The following is a 17,667-nucleotide window of genomic DNA, read 5'->3' on the forward strand; positions in this document are numbered from 1 at the left end:
AGACGGAGCTAGAAGAGAAGGGGGAAGAGGGAAAGGGCAGGAAGTGGGAGGCGAGCCCACCCACCCTAGAGCCCCCCCCCCCACTTCTCCCACTCCCCCCAACCCCAAGGAAGGAAATCAGGAGGCCACTGCAGATATGTTTGGGTCATTTCCACATGCTTTATTCCAGCAATCAAAATAATTAAAAACATCTCAAATTATTATACACATACAAAATAGGTACAGAGTCTCTTGCTTCCTCCCACCCCTAGGGGAAAAACTGCTTTGTGCTTTGGGAAGTTGTGCTCTGAAACCCGGCGAGAGAAGATACAGGACAGACCGGGAGAGAGGCAGGGAGGATGGGCTGCAGCGGCAGGAGAGAGGGTTTCAGAGGAGAGAGGTGAGAGCGAGGCCTGAGAAGCCAGGGGCAGGTGGAGAGAGGGCGGAGAGTGAGCGGCTGGAGCCACGGCACTCTCTCCCGCTGTGTTAAATAGCACCTTTAGAAAATTCACATGAGTCCCCATCCACGGGAAAAAAAAGAAAAAAGAAAAAAGAAAAAAAAAAAAAAACCAAAGAATAAAAAGACTTTGAACAAAAAGGAACATTTGCTGGCCTGGGGGGGTGGCATCTCAACTTCTATAGCACCAGTGATTCCCTCCCCACCCCGCCCCGTCACATAGATGTAGCACCTTTGATATAAAATGGGGAGTCACTTCCACCCTGTCCCCATCCCCGCCCCCACGCAGTTGCCCCGGTGACACACAAAGACAAGAACGAGGTAGTCTTTCAGCAACACAGTTACACAAGGAACAGACAATCTCCCACCCAGCCCTGCGGCTCGGGGGATTGACACGCTTTCCCCAAATCCGATGTTTCCGCTCTGTCTGTCGTGGCTCTCCTCTGAACCCGGTAAGGGGCCGGTGGCTCCCCCGGCATGGCCCCCTCAAAAAACGAAGAGGGGTTTGGTACAGGGGCCACGGGGATGGCAAGGCTTCTTTGGCAGTCTGAGAACCCCAGGTCTCCCCAGAGTTTGGGGGTCCTGGGTGGGAGGGAGTGGGCTGGGGGCTGCGGGCCACTTGGGTGGTTCAGCATTGCCTTTGGTTGCTGGGCAGACAATGCATTGTTTCCTGTGTCTTTTGGGGAGACTTAGATTTAGGGAGGAGTGGAGGGGAGGCCCCAAGGGGGGTGGAGAAAGGAGCAGAAAGGGCAGTGTTGGGGTATCATAAGCCCAATGGGCAGAAAAGGACTTACCCCCTCATGGGTCTTCAAGCAAGTGGACCAAGCTTCCTTTTTTTAAAAAGTTATTTATTTATTCTTTTTTTTTCTTTTTTGGTAAGGTTGAATGCACTTTTGGTTTTTGGTCATGTTCAGTTGGTCAAAGATAAAAACTAAGTTTGAGAGATGAATGCAACGGAAAAAAATATTTTCCAAAGTCCATGTGAAATTGTCTCCCATTTTTTGGCTTTTTGGGGGTTCAGTTTGGGTTGTTTGTCTGTTTCCAGAGTGGGGGGGAAGTGGGTTGGGTGGGAGGGAGCCAGGTCGAGGTGGAGGGAGTTTACAGGAAGCAAACAGGGCTAATGTCGAAGCCGAATTCCTGGTCTGGGGCGCCAACGTCCAAGGGAGCCACATCGATGATGGGCAGGCGGGAGGTCTTGGTGGTTTTGTATTCGATCACTGTCTTGCCCCAGGCTCCAGTGTGACTCTGGGGTGGAGGGCAGACAATGGAGGGGGCATTAACAAGTGGGAGTGATGGAGTGAGGGGAACTAGGCTTGCCAAAGACGCCACAGTCCAGAGAGATGGGGCCCTGCCTGGGGACTCGGGGGACTCACCGTGCAGCCATCCACGGTGACGCTGTAGGTGAAGCGGCTGTTGCCCTCAGCCCTGATCTCGATCTCATTGGAGCCCTGGAGGAGCAAGGCCTTTTTGAGGTTCCCGGTCTGCTGGTCCATGTAGGCCACGCTGTTCTTGCAGTGGTAGGTGATGTTCTGGGAAGCCTCGGTGGACATCAGGCGCAGGAAGGTCAGCTGGATGGCCACATCAGCAGGGTCGGAGCCCTCACCACCATACTCGAACTGCAGGGGAGGGGAGAGAGAGAGGTGAGGAACCACGCAGGAGCCTCTGAGAGAGTCCCAATGGACCCTAACTTCAAAGGGGGTGTCACTTGCCCACAGACACCCTGCGCCAGTATCAAGGACTCAGGACTTCCACCTCCCAGCCCAACTCTGTCCATCGCACTTAGCAGAGATCTAGTCCTCTCCAGGACTTCATGTCCCTTCTGGACACCTGGCTAGCCCACCTCCTGAGAGTGGCCCTATGGTCCAGCTCACGTACCTGGAATCCGTCGGTCATGCTCTCGCCGAACCAGACATGCCTCTTGTCCTTGGGGTTCTTGCTGATGTACCAGTTCTTCTGGGCCACGCTGGGCTGAGTGGGGTACACGCAGGTCTCACCTGTCTCCATGTTGCAGAAGACCTTGATGGCATCCAGGTTGCAGCCTTGGTTGGGGTCAATCCAGTACTCTCCTGCAGTGGGGCACAGCAAGGTGAAGTCAGGGGACATAGGAAGCCAGCACCATATGGAAGTGGGGCACATGTGAGCATGGAACATTGTTGTGGGGACACAGGCATGGCAGGAGGAGGAGGAAGGGGCAGCCAGCTCAGGCCCTCACCGCTCTTCCAGTCAGAGTGGCACATCTTGAGGTCGCGGCAGGTGCGGGCAGGGTTCTTGCGGCTGCCCTCAGGGCTCCGGATGTTCTCAATCTGCTGGCTCAGGCTCTTGAGAGTGGTGTCCACCTCGAGGTCACGGTCACGGACCACATTGGCATCATCGGCACGGTAGTAACGGCCGCCATCGTGAGCCTTCTCTTGAGGTGGCTGGGGCAGGAAGCTGAAGTCGAAACCAGCACTGGGAGGACCAGGAGGACCAGGGGGTCCAGGAGGACCGGGGGGACCCTGTGCAGAGAGGGAGGAGAGTAGGGATTACCTGTGTCTGCGTGCTCCCAGGGCTGGAGGGCTATGAGGCAGAGGCGTGGGTGGCTACTTACAACAGGACCGGCATCACCAGTGCGACCGCGAGGACCAGGGGGGCCGATGGGGCCTGGGAGGCCATTGAGTCCGTCTTTGCCAGGAGCACCAGCAGAGCCAGGGGGACCCTGCATTGAGGGGAATGGTTGCAGAAAGCCTGCCAGAAAGCCCAAGACATCCCCCACTCTGGCGGAGAAGCCCGCCACCCTCCCTGCTGGCTCTGGTGCCACAGCCTCCTGGAGCCAGTCTCTGCCTCTTTCCCTGAGACGCTTTGATGCTCATTCCCACAGCTGGGCCAGGAAACATTTTGTGTGGGAGGAAGGAGAGCAGAGGGTGCAGGCTGAGGGATGAATACCATTGTTCAGGACTCCTTCACTCCCCCCAGCCCCTGTCCCTAAAGCCCCCTTCAGAGAGATGAGGGATGCCTGTGTCCCAGACAGAGGTCCCTGAGGGGAGCCTGGGCATGGGGCCCAGGAAGAGGAGATAGAGGTGTGACTTACGCGGGGACCAGCAGGACCAGAGGCTCCAGAGGGACCTTGTTCACCAGGAGAGCCCTGAAGGACAGACACAAAGGCAATTCAGGTCCCGTGTGGGTCAAATGCAGCCAGCGGGGCTGGCTGGGGAGAAACCCGTGCCCCTCTTATTCTGGAAATCTAGCCCCAGGGTGTCCACAAGCTGAGACCCCCCTGCTGCAATCCCTCTCTGTGCACCCCTCGTCCTCTCAGAAGCTACTTGGAAATGTCCATAAATCTTCAGACCCCAGTCACCACTAGGGAGGAGTCAGAATGACTATCCAGAGGTAGAAACTGAGGCAAAGTGCCCCTCCCACCATCACACAGCATGGCATGGGGAGATGATAGAGGACTTGATGGCAGTTGGGGACTGAGGAAGGGCTGAGCATACTCACAGGAGGGCCAGGGGGACCCTGGAGACCAGAGAAGCCACGGTGACCTTTAATGCCTCTGTCGCCCTGTTCACCTGTCTCACCCTTGTCACCACGGGGGCCTTGGGGTCCCTAGAAGAGAGGTAGGGACCAGATGTCAGGTGGAAGTTCCGTGGCTGCTCAGTGGGGTGCTGTCTGCATCTAGACAAGGGTTCTGAGGCACAGGGAGACAGCAGGGCACTTACAGCAGGGCCACGGGCACCAACAGGGCCGATGGGACCAGCAGGACCAGAAGGACCCTGGAGAGAGCAGAGAGCGCATTAGATCTTGGCCAGGGAAGGCTGAGACTGGGGGTTGGCATAGCCTGAGCTGTGGGGTGAGAGTCCTCCCTCAGCCAGATCCCTCTTTCTCCTCAACCTTCCGATTGTGGTCATCTTTCCTGACCTCCAGATCAACCTTCCCAGAGCTGGGCTTTAGGTGAACTGGGGCAAACTCCATTCCTTGGGGGAGATGGTACTGTCTGGCAGAGGGGCTCCAGGTCTGGATGTCTTATAAGACCTCCTCTCCTCCCCAGCCTGGGTGAAGTCAGATGCCCATCTCCAGGCCTCTAAGTAGGCCTGGAGATCCCTGGCCTGACCAGAAGGAGAGCCGAGCCCTGCTACTTACAGTCTCACCACGATCGCCGGACTTGCCAGCAGGGCCAACGGGGCCAGGGGCACCAGGAGCACCAGGAGCACCAGGGGGGCCAGCAGGGCCAGTCTCACCACGGTCACCCTGGGAAGGGGAGAGCAGGGAATATGGGTCAACCCCAGCTGAAGGGGCCAGGCTGTGGCAGGGGAGTGGCCCTGGGGTGTAGCCACCTCACCTTGGGGCCAACAGCACCATCTCGTCCAGGGGAGCCTTCAGCACCAGGAGATCCCTGAGAAAGAGAGGGGAGAAGTGTACGTCAGTCAGGGGAGGGAGGCTCAGGCCAAGGCCAAGATGGCACTAGCATGGGGGTCAGGGATGACTCACCTCACGTCCAGATTCACCAGGGGGTCCGGCCAGTCCAGGGGGGCCCATGGGGCCAGGGGGACCACGTTCACCACTTGCTCCAGAAGGACCTTGTTTGCCAGGTTCACCCTAAGGAAGAAGAAAGAGTCAGGGCAGAGATAGAGTGGGGAGGACCCCAGAGCCCCCGAGATAATCTCTAGCAAATCCATCCTCACTGGCTCCACCACCCCCATCCCACACCCTCCAAATCCTGTGACTTGGGACTCAGGGTCCCCAAAGGTAAGGAGGGCACTCACAGAGGGGCCAGGAAGACCAGGGAAGCCTCTTTCTCCTCGCTGACCAGGCAGGCCGACCACACCACGCTGTCCAGCAATACCCTGAGGTCCAGGAGTACCAGGAGCACCCTGGGGAGGCAGACAGGAGATGAGGTGCTTTACAGAGGCGCAGGAACAGCTCCCACTGCAGACACCTCCGGAGCTACAGAGCTCTGAGCTGGCACTTACAGCAGGTCCATCAGCACCAGGGGATCCTTTCTCGCCAGAAGGGCCAGGGGGGCCAGGGGGACCAACTTCACCAGGACGTCCAGCGGGGCCAGTCTCACCACGGGGACCTTTGCCGCCTTCTTTGCCAGCAGGGCCAGGAGGGCCAGGGGGTCCAGCATTTCCCTGAATGGGGAAGAGAGGGGCTGTCAGACTCCAGTGGATTCCAGAGTGTCACTGAGGCCTCAGTCGGGCCCACCATCCTCCAGACAGACCTGTGCCTGTCACCCCCAACCTAAAGCAGTGGATTCCAGCACAGATACTTACAGAGGGGCCGGGGGGACCGACTCGGCCAGCAGCACCAGGAAAACCAGTAGCACCCTGGCAGAAAAGAGCAAAGGAGCACTCAGAAGAACAGCCAACTCACCTGGCCCAGCCGCCCCCGCCTGTGAACACCGGCTGGAGTGAGGCTTGGCAGAGAGGCAGGTGATACTCACAGGGGGACCAGCGCTGCCACGAGCACCTTTGGGTCCAGGAGCACCAACGTTACCCTGTAGGAGAACACAGAGGTGTCAAACCTGGGCTGGGCCTGGCTCCGAGCCTGCTGGCATCTGGGGGTACAGAGGGCAAGATACTCACAATGGGGCCAGGGGGTCCAGCAGCTCCAGCAGGGCCAGGGGGACCAGCGTCGCCTTTTGCACCAGCATCACCAGGCTCGCCTTTAGCACCAGGTTGGCCATCAGCACCCTGGGGGAGGGAGCGTGGTGAGTGGAGGCAGGGAATATGGCAGTGCAGGGAGCCAGAAGGTTCCGCAGGGCTGGGGGAGGAGCAGTAACGAGAGGCAGGAAGATGCCTGGATGGGAAACAATCTCCTCCCCACCCTATTCCCCCCACTCAGGCTGATGCCTCTGTCTTCAGAGGTCCCAGGTCCCAGTTGGTGAATGAAAGGGGTCTTGGTACTCACAGGGGGACCAGCGAAGCCAGCAGGGCCGGGGGGACCAGGCTCACCACGGTCTCCCTAGAAGGAAAGGAGGCAAATTGGAGAGATGCCCAGACATCAGGGAAGGTAGGGATGGGGTAGAGGACGAGGGACAGAAGGAGGGCCAGGGGTGCAGTATGAAGGGAAAGAAGGGCTGAGTATGGGGTCTTAATGGGTCTTCTGTACTTACGGGGGCGCCACGAGCTCCAGTGGGACCAGGAGGGCCACTGGGACCAGATTCACCCTAAGGGGGAAGGACAAGAAGCTCAAGGTAAGGGAGCCCACCCTGACACTCCTGGCAGATAATCCCAGGAGAGTAAGCCTCCCTCTCCCTTCTGGTCCCTCCAACTGCCTGGGTCACCAGCCCAGTGTGGCAGGACCTGCCTCCCCTGCAGAGCCATACCCAGGCTTGCTGGGAAGTTGTGTTAGGCAAGAAGGGGGGGTGGCAGCTATCTCACCTTGTCACCAGCAGCACCAGCAGGGCCAGGAGGACCAATGGGGCCAGTCAGACCACGAACACCATCTTTGCCAGGAGAACCATCAGCACCTTTGGGACCAGCATCACCCTAAAGACATGGGGAAACCTGAAACTTCCAGTGTGGGGCAAGGAGGCAACCTAGATACATATCGTGTCCTGCTTGTGTTTGGGACCCCTGAGAAGCCCGCCGCACCTGCCCCGTGTCCACCTGTGCCAAGGACTCAAGGTCCCTTTAGGGGAAAAAATACCTTCCTGGGCATTCAGGTAGAACCTGGGTTGAGAGGCCCTGGACTTGTGCGGGGGGATAAACAAAGGAGGCTCAATCAAGGAGACACTCCACCTCTCATCACCATGGTAACTCACGGGGAGAGAAGGGCCTAGACCACAGGCAGAGGATTCACCAGCAGAGGCCAGAGGGGAAGAAGGGAGAGGATTAAAGAGAAGAGGGAAAGATCCCAAGGAGAAGGAGAGATGCTGAGGGGTCCAAAGCAGAAAGATGGGAACCATGAAGGGCTCAGGGGAGGGGAAAGGGAACTTACTCTGTCACCCTTGGGTCCTGGAAGACCAGCTGCACCACGTTCACCAGGCATTCCCTGAAGGCCAGGGGCTCCCTGGCTACCGGGGGCTCCAGGGGCACCAGCATCACCCTTTGTGACAAACAAGAAGACTGGAGTAAGGCCTGGGGTCCCAGCAGTGGGTCATATCCCTGAGCCACATTTTGGTATCGCCTAGGCTTGGTTTCAAGGCCAAAGACAGGCACCAGCTAAGAGGAGACTTACAGCTCATGCTTCAGGCTGCATGTGGGCCCCCACTCTGGTCTTGTCCTCTGCCCACCCGTATCTCAAGGGCTTTGATCATAGTTCATCGTCCCCTGCTGCAGGAGGGGCAAGACTTGGTCCCTGGTCTGCACTCACCTTAGCACCATCATTGCCAGGAGCACCGTTGGACCCACGGGGACCAGCAGGACCAGGGGGACCTTGCACACCACGTTCGCCTGGGAAACCTCGCTCGCCCTAGAAGGGAAGGACAGGTCACGTGATGGCTGCTCCAGAGCCAGAGCCAAGTGCAGGACATCTGAACCAGAGTAGGGAGAGAAGCTCTACTTACTCTTGCTCCAGAGGGCCCAGGGGCACCAAGGTCTCCAGGAACACCCTAGGGGGCGGGTGGGGGGAGAGCAACAGACATTGAGCCAAACCTGCCTTGGTCCTCCCCACTAGAAGAACTCCCATCCCTCCTCCTGTGGCTGTCCTCAGGATTGTGAAGAGAGACGATGAATCCCTTCTCGGCACTTAGCTAGGATTGTCCCTAACAGCTCCTCTACTCCTCAAAATGTGTCAAAGGCCTCCCCTCTCCCCAAACTCTGGACAAAGAGTTATAATCAGAAAGTTGAGGGAAAGTTCCAGCAGCTCTTAAAAGTCACCTAGACAAGCAGCCATGCAGCTCCCTGCTTCCCTCTGCACAGCTCCCTTCATGATAGGAAGTTCTTCCTGGTGTCTAACCTCCATCCCTCTAGCTGACAGTGGTCTGAGTAGCTAGGAGCAGTGGCCTGTCCCTCCGTATTTCCTGCATTTCCCACCCCTCTGCCGGTTGCTACCTCTTACCTGTTCGCCAGGTTTGCCTGCTTCACCAGGAGGACCAGCAGGGCCAGGGAGACCCTGTAGGTGGGAAACAGGAGAGGGAAGGGGAAGGTTTAGAATCTGGAAGAGAACAAACAGGTGTTCCCCACTCCCCGCGACACCGCGACAGCATGAGGCTCACCTGGAATCCGGGGGAGCCAGCGGGGCCTTGTTCGCCTCTCTCACCAGCGGGACCCTGTCGGGGAGAGGATGCTGTGGCCACTGGCAGGCCAAGGATGGGGGGCAAGGGGGTCTCTCCATTCCTGACCCTCACATCTCCCCATGAAGGACACTTACAGCAGGGCCAGGGGGTCCCTGAGCTCCAGCTTCTCCATCCTTGCCAGCGGGACCCTGTGGGGAGAGAGCAGAGAACTCAGGGTGGTAAGGCTCGGTGGGCAGGCAGCTGGAGGAAGAGGGCACGGGTGGACGGGCAAAGCAGACCCCGCAGGGAGCTCCCAGTGCCCCGGTGATGTGCTGTGGCCTCCTGCATCCCTCCTGTGGGGCGGGGGTCCTGTCATGGGTGGGGGCAGGGATGGGATAAGGACCAAAAGGGGATACTTACGACAGCGCCAGGGGGTCCGGGAACACCGCGCTCTCCAGCTTTGCCGGGCTCTCCCTGTGCAGAGAGGGAGTCGGGGTTGAGGGGGCTGAAGTGAAAAACCAGGGCCTCCTGGGTCCTTCCTGTTCTCTTTGAGTGGAGTGTTTCGAGGGCTTTCTTATCAAAAGACTTTACAAGCCCTGGGCAACACTGTGGCTGGCTTTGGTTGGTTGGTCCCTTAGCTGCCCCCTGAGCCCTCTCCCCACAAACCAGATGCCCTTCAGGCTCTGGCTCCCTTCACCTGTTCCCCTTCCTTCTCCCTGTTATATGCCTGTGGTGACCTGAACTGCAAGGGGCTTTCATCTCTGGTGTCTCCTTCTGAACCTCAAATAACCCACCGAGATTTGGGATGACTACATTTCAAAGGCCTGTACAGGGGTGGGGTGGGGAGGCTGCCAACAATACTTATTTCCAGAGACACAGCACTGGTGATAGAGCCTGAGGCCTTTCGTTTTACAGGTAGGGAGACTGAGGTCCAGAAAGGGGCAGTGGGTGGCCCGAGGCCACACAGCAAGTCAGTGGCAGAGCTGGGCCCAGAGCCCAGGACTCTTGCCTCCTGGGTGTGTCAGTCCCTGGCTCTGCGTCGCTCATCACTGAGTACTCACAGCTGCACCTTTAGGGCCAGGGAATCCCATCACTCCAGCCTGACCACGGGCACCAGGGGGGCCTGGGGGTCCAGGGCGACCATCTTGACCAGCGGGACCCTAAGGATGGGAGGCACGAAAGCAGTGATGAGGACAGAGGGCAGGCAGACAGGAGAGTTGGGGGGACCCAGGGGCAGTGATACTTACAGGGGGGCCAGTTTTGCCATCAGGACCAGGACTGCCAGGGCTTCCAGTCAGACCCTAGGGGCGGGCAGAGAGGCATGAGTGGGTAGAAGAGGGAGGGGGATGGGCTAGGAGGGAGAGTCCACAGGGCAGACCCACGGGCCCGCTCCAGAACACCGCATCCCAGACCCCACAGGGGACCGGCAGCCGGGCTGGAGTCGCACCTTGGCACCAGGCAGGCCAGCTTCACCGGGACGACCAGATTCACCAGGAGAACCTTTGGGGCCAGCAGGGCCAGGAGAACCACGTTCACCAGCGGGACCCTAGTTGGGGAGGAAGTCACAGGAAAATTAGGGTCTCAAGTCTAGGCCTCTTTACCATGGGCTAGCATCTTCTTCCTTCCGGGGAGGGGTGGGGGAGCTGGTTCAGGTAGGCTTCGAGGGGCACTGGGGTTGAGAGCGTCAAGATGAAGCCAAGTGTTAAGAGAAAAACTGACACACACATCTGCAGCTGCAGCATGGAGCACTAGTGACCATGGGAGTGGGCAGTGGGAGGGGTGGACCGCAACAGAAGAGGAAGGCAGAGCCCAGGGCACGGCGGGGTCAGACTCCTGGGCATGAAGAGAGGTTACCTTGGGACCAGCAACACCATCTGCACCAGGGAAACCACGGCTACCAGGTCCACCCTGCAGGAGGAGAGGAGGCCGGTGAGCTCAGAGGCACAGGGCACTAGGCCGGCATTGGGCTGGAGAAGGAGAAGGTGGGAAGGGGCACGCACACGCTCGCCAGGAGGTCCAGGCAGGCCAGTGGGTCCAGGTTCACCTCGGGCTCCTCGCTTTCCTTCTTCCCCAGCAGGGCCAGGGGGTCCTTGAACACCAGTAGGGCCCTGGAGAGGGCAGAGAGGAGGGGGCGGCCAGTGGTGAGGGGCCATCCTGGTGCCAACCCTGGAGCTGGCCTGAAGCTGGGCCTCCAGCACCAGGGCCTCCTCCAGCAGGCCAGGGGCTCTCAGGGCAGGATGAGCTGAGCTGCCCGGGATGGCAGGGGACTTACGGGCTCTCCCTTGGCACCAGCATCTCCTTTGCTGCCGGGAGCACCAGGTTCACCCTGCATGGGGGGAGGAGAAGAGGATGAGCCAAGCTGGAGGGTGCTCAGCGGGCCTGCGTCTTCATGCTCCCCAGATGAGGGCCACACTGGAGCCTGCTCACAGGGTGGGGCAGAAGGCAGAGGTTTGTACTTACGCTGTTACCCTTGGGACCAGGAGGGCCGCTGGGGCCCTGAGGACCAGAGGGGCCTCGGGCACCAGGGAAGCCAGGAGCACCAGCAATACCAGGAGCACCCTGTGGGAGGCAGAACAGACAGTTGAGCCCAGGAGTGGAGGGCATGGGGCAGGTGGCAGGTGGGCACCAGGAGTAGGACTGAAACCTGGCAGGATACTTACATTGGCACCTTTAGCACCAGGTTGTCCATCAGCACCAGGGTTTCCCTGTGGCACAGAGAAAGGAGGGTGAGTGACAGGCAAGGACTCCAAGGTTGGAAAGTGGCACAGGGAACATTGAGTATATGTGCTGCCGAAGCGAGCAACACAGGGAACATTGAGGAGGGGACACTTACGGCAGGGCCAGCAGCACCAGCAGGGCCAGGAGGGCCAGGCTCACCACGTACACCCTGGGGACCTTCAGATCCTCGGGCTCCTTGGGGACCAGATTCACCCTGGATCAGAAGAAAGAACATGTCAGAAGCCACCCTGAAGAACCCAATCTTACCTCTGGATGGTGGTGGCAAGGGAAGGCAGGGACAGGAGACCAAGAATCAAGACTCTATGATCAGAGAAGGGGACCCCAGGACAAAGATATTGGGGAATAGGTTTCTGTCTTGCCACTTTGGGTCCCTCTGGTTTGGGGAGCAGGAAGACACCCACCCCTTGGCCTGTGAGAGTCATGTTCAGAGGAGGGCGGGGGTCTCACCTTAGCACCAACAGCACCAGGGAAGCCAGGAGGACCAGCGGGGCCAGTGGGACCCTGTGAATGAAATGGAGATGTTGGCAAGAAGGAAGGTGGCAGCTGCAAGTCACTCCCGGGACAGAAGAAGTCCTGGAGTTCAGACCAACATGGCCCACCCTCGGTGTCAGTCCCCAGAGCTGACACTGAGACCCCTCCCCACTCCCAGGCACTGAGATCAGGGGCCATACTCACAGGGGGTCCAGCAGCACCAGTAGCACCGTCATTTCCACGAGCACCCTGCAGGAGAGGCAAAGCCCCGGTTATGGCCACTGAGCATTGGCCAGTCACTGCAGCTTCTGGGGAACCCCATCCAGAGTCCAGGAATCCCCCAAGGGGTCAGAAGTACTTACAGCAGGGCCAGGGGCTCCAGGGCGACCTCTCTCACCAGGCAGACCACGGGGACCCTAACAATCAAACCAAGAGAAGCCAAATGAAATGAAATGAAATTTGGCATCCCCCAGGCCTCCATCTTGCCCCTGCGAGCTGCTCCCTCTTCCTTCCCTTCCTTCTAGAACAAAGCATACTCACCATCTGACCAGGAGCTCCATTTTCACCAGGGCTACCAGGCTCACCCTACAGAGCAGGGGATAAAGAGTGAGCAATTCATTTATGGTGGGTCTGGGGGTGGGGGAGTGGAGGACATTCAGACAGCCTCTTACCTTGGGACCAGCAGGACCAGCATCTCCCTTGGCACCATCCAAACCACTGAAGCCCTAAGATAGAAAGGAGGGACAAGGTGAGACCCTGTGGAGAGGGTGGACCACCTTGACACCCACCCAGATCTGAGAAGGAGACTCAGGAGGTCACTACAGCCACCTCCCTGTATCTGAGCTAGACTAAACCCCAACTGGCCCAAGATCTCACCAGTCCTTTTACTGGGACTTCTCTCCCTGGAGGGAACTTCTTTTGGATGTCTACCCTCTATCCTTTGGGACTTCTGTAGCTGCCACCCACCAGGATCCTTTTGGGAAGGGGCTGTAATGGTATGGTGCTAGGGACCTTAGGAGCTTAATGATTTAGAGGAGACTCACTCTGTGTCCCTTCATTCCAGGTAGACCAGCTGTTCCAGGCAATCCCCGAGCACCCTGGAGAGAAAACAAGGAAGGGCCATTAGAATGCAACACTGGACACAAATGCAGCCAAGCCCAGGGGTCCGGCCACACCCCACACCGCCTGCTCACCTGAGGCCCAGGAGGCCCACGCTCACCAGGACGACCAGGTTTTCCAGCTTCCCCCTGAGAGGGAGAGAAAACCCATCATGCCTCTGCCCCCAGGGGCTGGAAACATGTGGGAAGTCTCCATCTTCTTAGGATTGTTGAAGATCAGGTTTGGGGACTGAGAATCGTGTCTTTGAATCTAGAGCTCAGTTTCAATCTACCTCAAAACCCTTGTTTGGGAAAATTTGAGTCCCTCCAAAGGAATTTGTTTGTTTCTGTCACAGCACTTCACCATATGGAGAGCGAAGCCACAAGTCTTGTTTACCTCGAGGGATGGGGTGGGGATTGCTTTTATGTGGCTGGGGTGAGGGGTGGAACATCAGCCCGTTGGGGAGATGGGGAAACACATCCCACTAAGGGTAAAGATCATTGTTCAAGGACAGTTCGTGCTTCAGGGAGAACTTGCCCTTTTTCCGAAGATGCTGGGGCACTGGGGTGGAGATTAAGGGACCCAACCCATGGAGGCCATGGGGTCAGATGGTATCTTTTCACTGGGGCTACTTACATCATCTCCGTTCTTGCCAGGGGGGCCAGCGGGACCGCGGGGACCCATGGGACCCTAGAGGAGATAGGAGGAGAAGTGGTTAGAATCTCAGGATAAGGAAAGAGATTGGGATTAGAAGAAGGAGGTGAGGAAGATCCCAGGTGAGGGGTCCTTCAATAGGAAAATCTGAGTGCTTGTAGGGGGAGCGTGTATCTGTATAGAGAGTGCTTACTGAGGCTCCAGGCTCGCCAGGCTCACCAGGGGGTCCTTGGAAACCTTGGGGACCCTGCAGAACAAGGAGAGAGGGGTGGGGTTAGAAGGGCAGGTCCCTGCCAATCATTCCCTATGTCACCAAGAGATCTCTGAGCTCCTTCCCTGCCCTTATCCCAATCTTCCCTCCAAAAGACCAAAGCCCAAGGTGGTATATGAAGACTTGCTGGATACTCACAGGTGCGCCAGGGGGGCCGGGGAGACCACGAGGACCAGAGGGGCCCTACAGAAGGAAAAGAAAAGAGGGCCATGGTGATACCTCTGTAGGAAAGCACAATGCGGTGTAGTCTTGCTACCTCCCATTTCTTCCTGTTGGGACCACCTGGTTGTCCTGCATTCTCTCCGGACTTTGAGATCCCACAGATGGTCTCTACCTCCCAAGCCATCCTTGCCACTCCCATATGCCAGCACTGGCCCATCTCCCCTGGATGCCTATCCACTGCTCTTCTGTCATCTCTACTCCCCCTGGTGGCTCACCATGGGACCAGGCACGGAAATTCCTCCAGCTGATTTCTCATCATAGCCGTAAGACAACTGGGGTGCAAAGTTCTAGAAAAAACAAGAGAGAGTGAATGAGAAATTGGGATTAGGACAGGGAATTGAAAGGCAGAAGACATCATTGATAATGGGACATTGTGTGCTTCCTGATGTCATGTACTAAGGACTGCAATACTGCTTGTGGGATATGCATGCCAAAAAGGCATCGTCTAATTCTAATCTAATCAGACAATCTCAAATCGAGGGACAGTCTACAAAACGACTGGCCTCTATAAAATACCCTGAGTCTTCAAAAACTTTCGGTGTTATTAAAGACTAGGGAAACCTGAGGAATATCCCACATTTATAGAAACTAAAGAGACATGACAATTAAATACAATTCATAATCCTGGATTGGATCCTGGATCAGGGGAAAATGCTATAAAGGACTACTGGGACATTTGTGAAATTTGAATATGGGCTGTATATCAGATAATAATATAGGATCAACGTTAAATTTCCTAAATTTAAATTTGGAAATTAAACACATAAGAGAATGCTCTTATTTTTAGGAAATACATCAATATCAGCGACTTACTCCCAAATGGTTCGGGGGGCGGGGAATGTATACATAAACAGAGACCGATAAAGTGTGACAAACTGTGAAGGGTATATGAGAGTTCTTTGCATTATTTTTGCAACTTTTCTGTACGTTTGAACTTATTTCAAAATATAAAGTTATGTCATCTGCCAAAATACAAAAACAAAACGGGGGAAGAGGGGACAATGAGGCCTTCCGCGGGTGTCTCGACTGTCCACTTACTCCTCCGAGGCCAGGAGGTCCGGGAGGTCCAGGGGGTCCGGGGGGTCCGGGAAGTCCAGGTTGTCCAGGGATGCCATCTCTGCCAGGGGGGCCTGCGGGTCCCTGCAGGGGAGAGGGCGGGGCCAGTGTGAGTTCTGGCTAGGAGCCACGCCCCCTCCAGCCCCCTCCAGCTTAGGGAGGGTTGGCAACGCTTACCCTTGGGCCTCGGGGGCCAGTGTCTCCCTTGGGTCCCTATGGGGTTGAAGGAGAAGAAACCAAAGAGGCTGGGTTAGAGAAGGGAGGACGATGAGGAGTCACGGGGGCGGGGGTGGCAAAAGGCGAGGGCAGAGGATTACCTCGACTCCTGTGGTTTCTTGGTCCGTAGGTGACACTAGAGGAAGAAGAGACGCGGGTTAGAGGCAGGGTTTGCTGACGGTGCTTCCGGCGGCAGAGACCTCCGAGGCCCAGAGCAAGGAAGCGGCCCCGACCTCCCCCAGCCCCGGGCCCGAGCCGCACCTGCGCTGTCGGGGCAGACAGGACAGCACTCGCCCTCGGGGGGTTCGACGCCGGGACAGTTCTTGGTTTCATCACAGATCACGTCGTCGCACAACACTTTGCCGTTGTCGCAGACACAGATCCGGCAGGGTTCGGGTTTCCATACGTCTCGGTCATGGTACCTGAGGCCGTTCTGTACGCAGGTGACTGGTGGAACTGGGGCAAGTGGGGGAAGAGGGGGGCTGTCAGCGGCGCCCGAGACCCCCACCTCGGGGCTCCAGTGACCCCAACTCTCCCGCCCTTCCCCTCTAAGAGGCACACTTAGATTTTCCGTTTTCCGCCTCCCCCCCTTTTCCCCCTTTCCCCAAATCTTTAAAAGCTCGTCTGCTCCTCATCAGCCCCAGTGACAGCGCCGAGGCGCCTGGCCAGGGCGGCTATAACTCTTTCCAGTTCTCAGGAATTTAAACAAAGATTTAGGCCGGGGTTGCTTCCAACTCCAACCTCAGCCCATTGGCGCTGAAGCCAAGTGAAATAAAAAGCCACGGCGGGGAGAGAGGGGAGGGAGAGAACAGAAGGGGCCCCATCAAGAGGGCGGGATCGTGACGAGTGGTCTGCGGGGAGGCAGGAGGAGGGGTGGGAGGGGAGAAGGGAGGTCTAGCCCCCATCCCGCCTCCATCCCGCCCCCATTCCCTGGGCAGGTGGGATGCCGTGGGCGGGGCTTGGAGAAGGGGAGGGGCTGATCGGAGTGGGGTCCCGCCCAGAGACTTGAAATGTACCTCAAAAGTAGGATAAACCCTAACTTCCAGCGCCCAGACATCTTAAAAGCCTACTCTCGGGGCCAGTTCCAGTCCCCTAAAGCCAGCCAATGCCTCTAGGTCACTCCTTAGCCGAAGAATCAAACAGTCCGCAGATAGTAAGAATCCAGTTAACCACGCCCACGGCGCTGGCATCTACCCGGGTGGCCACGAGGTGGCGGGCAACGCTAAGCAATGGGGACTGGGGCGAGGTCAATTTCACCGGCCTGGTCACTTCTTGTAGAGGCAGAGGCTATCCCCAGTTTATCTTCTAGATCTAGAGGTGGGGTCCACGCCTGGCAATAAGCCGAGTCTTCCCACTCTATTTCCAGCGCCCGGAAGCACGGGACAGGGAGGTGCAGGGCTCCACGTTGACCAGCAGGGGGCGCAGGGACCCCGCCCTGCCAAGTCCGCGCCAAAGTTTCTCATCGTCCCGCCCGCCCACTCTCCGCGCCCCCTCCCCCCTCAGCCTTGCACCCCCGCAGCCCCAGGAACACTGTCTAGCCTGCAGAGAGGGCAAACAATCTTTTCTCATGAATCATCCCACAGCCTTCCTGATCGCTTTTACGTTCGGGGCTCCAAATCCCAGCTCGGCGCCCCCAACCCATCTTCGACGTGCTTCCCCGCTACCCCGGGTCCAAATGCCCACTTTCTCTGTTGCGCGCTCGGGATTCCCTCCTCCAGCTACTGACACCGCGCTCCAGCCTCACCTCCCACTCCTGGGGGGGCGTTTATCCTCATCCCCACCCCAGGCTGAACTCCCTCTTCTCCCAGGGCGCAGAGGACGAGCTCTCCCCATCTGCCCCCCGTCCCTGAATCTCCGGAGCATCCCGCGTCTCAGTCTAGGCCACGGCCCCCGGGACCGGACCGAGCGCGGGGCGCAATACCAAGGAGCCCTGGATTCCCACAGTTCGGGACTTACTGTCTTCGTCTTGGCCCTCGACTTGGTCTTCCTCTTGGCCGTGTGTCAGGAGGGCGGTGGCCGCTAAGAGGAGCAGGAGCCGGAGGTCCACAAAGCTGAACATGTCTAGACCCTAGACATGTAGACTCTTTGCGGCTGGGGTGGGGGGTTAGCGTCCGCTCATGCGTGGCCTCACACTCCGCGTGCCTCCTGCTCCGACCCCGAGGAGAAACTCCCGTCTGCTCCGACGGCTGGCCGTGGCCCCTTTTATACCATCTTGATGGAGAGCAGGGAGGAACCCTGCCCCTCAGAGAGGGGGAGCCGGCCGCCCGCCCCCCAGCCAATCAGAGCTGCCTGGCCCGGCCCCCAATTTGGGAGCTGGAACCGACGGGGGAGGAGGAGGGAAGGGAAGGGAAGGGAAGGGAGTCCACC

The 17,667-nt window shown here is 58.0% G+C and overlaps 1 protein-coding gene across 1 annotated transcript; it reads right to left on the bottom strand.

Moving 5' to 3' along the window:
- Positions 1-1,288: 1,288 nt before the first annotated feature.
- Positions 1,289-17,362, bottom strand: COL1A1 (collagen type I alpha 1 chain). The gene is made up of 51 exons (XM_063113008.1): positions 17,257-17,362; positions 15,562-15,756; positions 15,402-15,436; positions 15,262-15,297; positions 15,067-15,168; positions 14,244-14,315; positions 13,945-13,989; positions 13,729-13,782; positions 13,518-13,571; positions 12,977-13,030; positions 12,827-12,880; positions 12,455-12,508; positions 12,324-12,368; positions 12,146-12,199; positions 11,988-12,032; positions 11,760-11,813; positions 11,407-11,505; positions 11,234-11,278; positions 11,034-11,132; positions 10,846-10,899; positions 10,574-10,681; positions 10,428-10,481; positions 10,021-10,119; positions 9,821-9,874; positions 9,635-9,733; positions 8,994-9,047; positions 8,729-8,782; positions 8,574-8,627; positions 8,417-8,470; positions 7,923-7,967; positions 7,730-7,828; positions 7,355-7,462; positions 6,796-6,903; positions 6,528-6,581; positions 6,323-6,376; positions 5,998-6,105; positions 5,856-5,909; positions 5,686-5,739; positions 5,383-5,544; positions 5,176-5,283; positions 4,901-5,008; positions 4,752-4,805; positions 4,553-4,660; positions 4,132-4,185; positions 3,911-4,018; positions 3,504-3,557; positions 3,024-3,131; positions 2,649-2,931; positions 2,312-2,502; positions 1,810-2,052; positions 1,289-1,681 (listed from the first exon to the last, which is right to left on the bottom strand). Exons 1-51 carry the CDS (start codon positions 17,357-17,359, stop codon positions 1,535-1,537), a joined length of 4,395 nt encoding a protein of 1,464 aa, XP_062969078.1. The 5' UTR covers positions 17,360-17,362; the 3' UTR covers positions 1,289-1,534.
- Between the last annotated feature and the right edge of the window lie 305 nt (positions 17,363-17,667).

Source organism: Cynocephalus volans, chromosome 10 (genome assembly GCF_027409185.1).
Source record: "Cynocephalus volans isolate mCynVol1 chromosome 10, mCynVol1.pri, whole genome shotgun sequence".
NCBI lineage: Eukaryota > Metazoa > Chordata > Mammalia > Dermoptera > Cynocephalidae > Cynocephalus > Cynocephalus volans.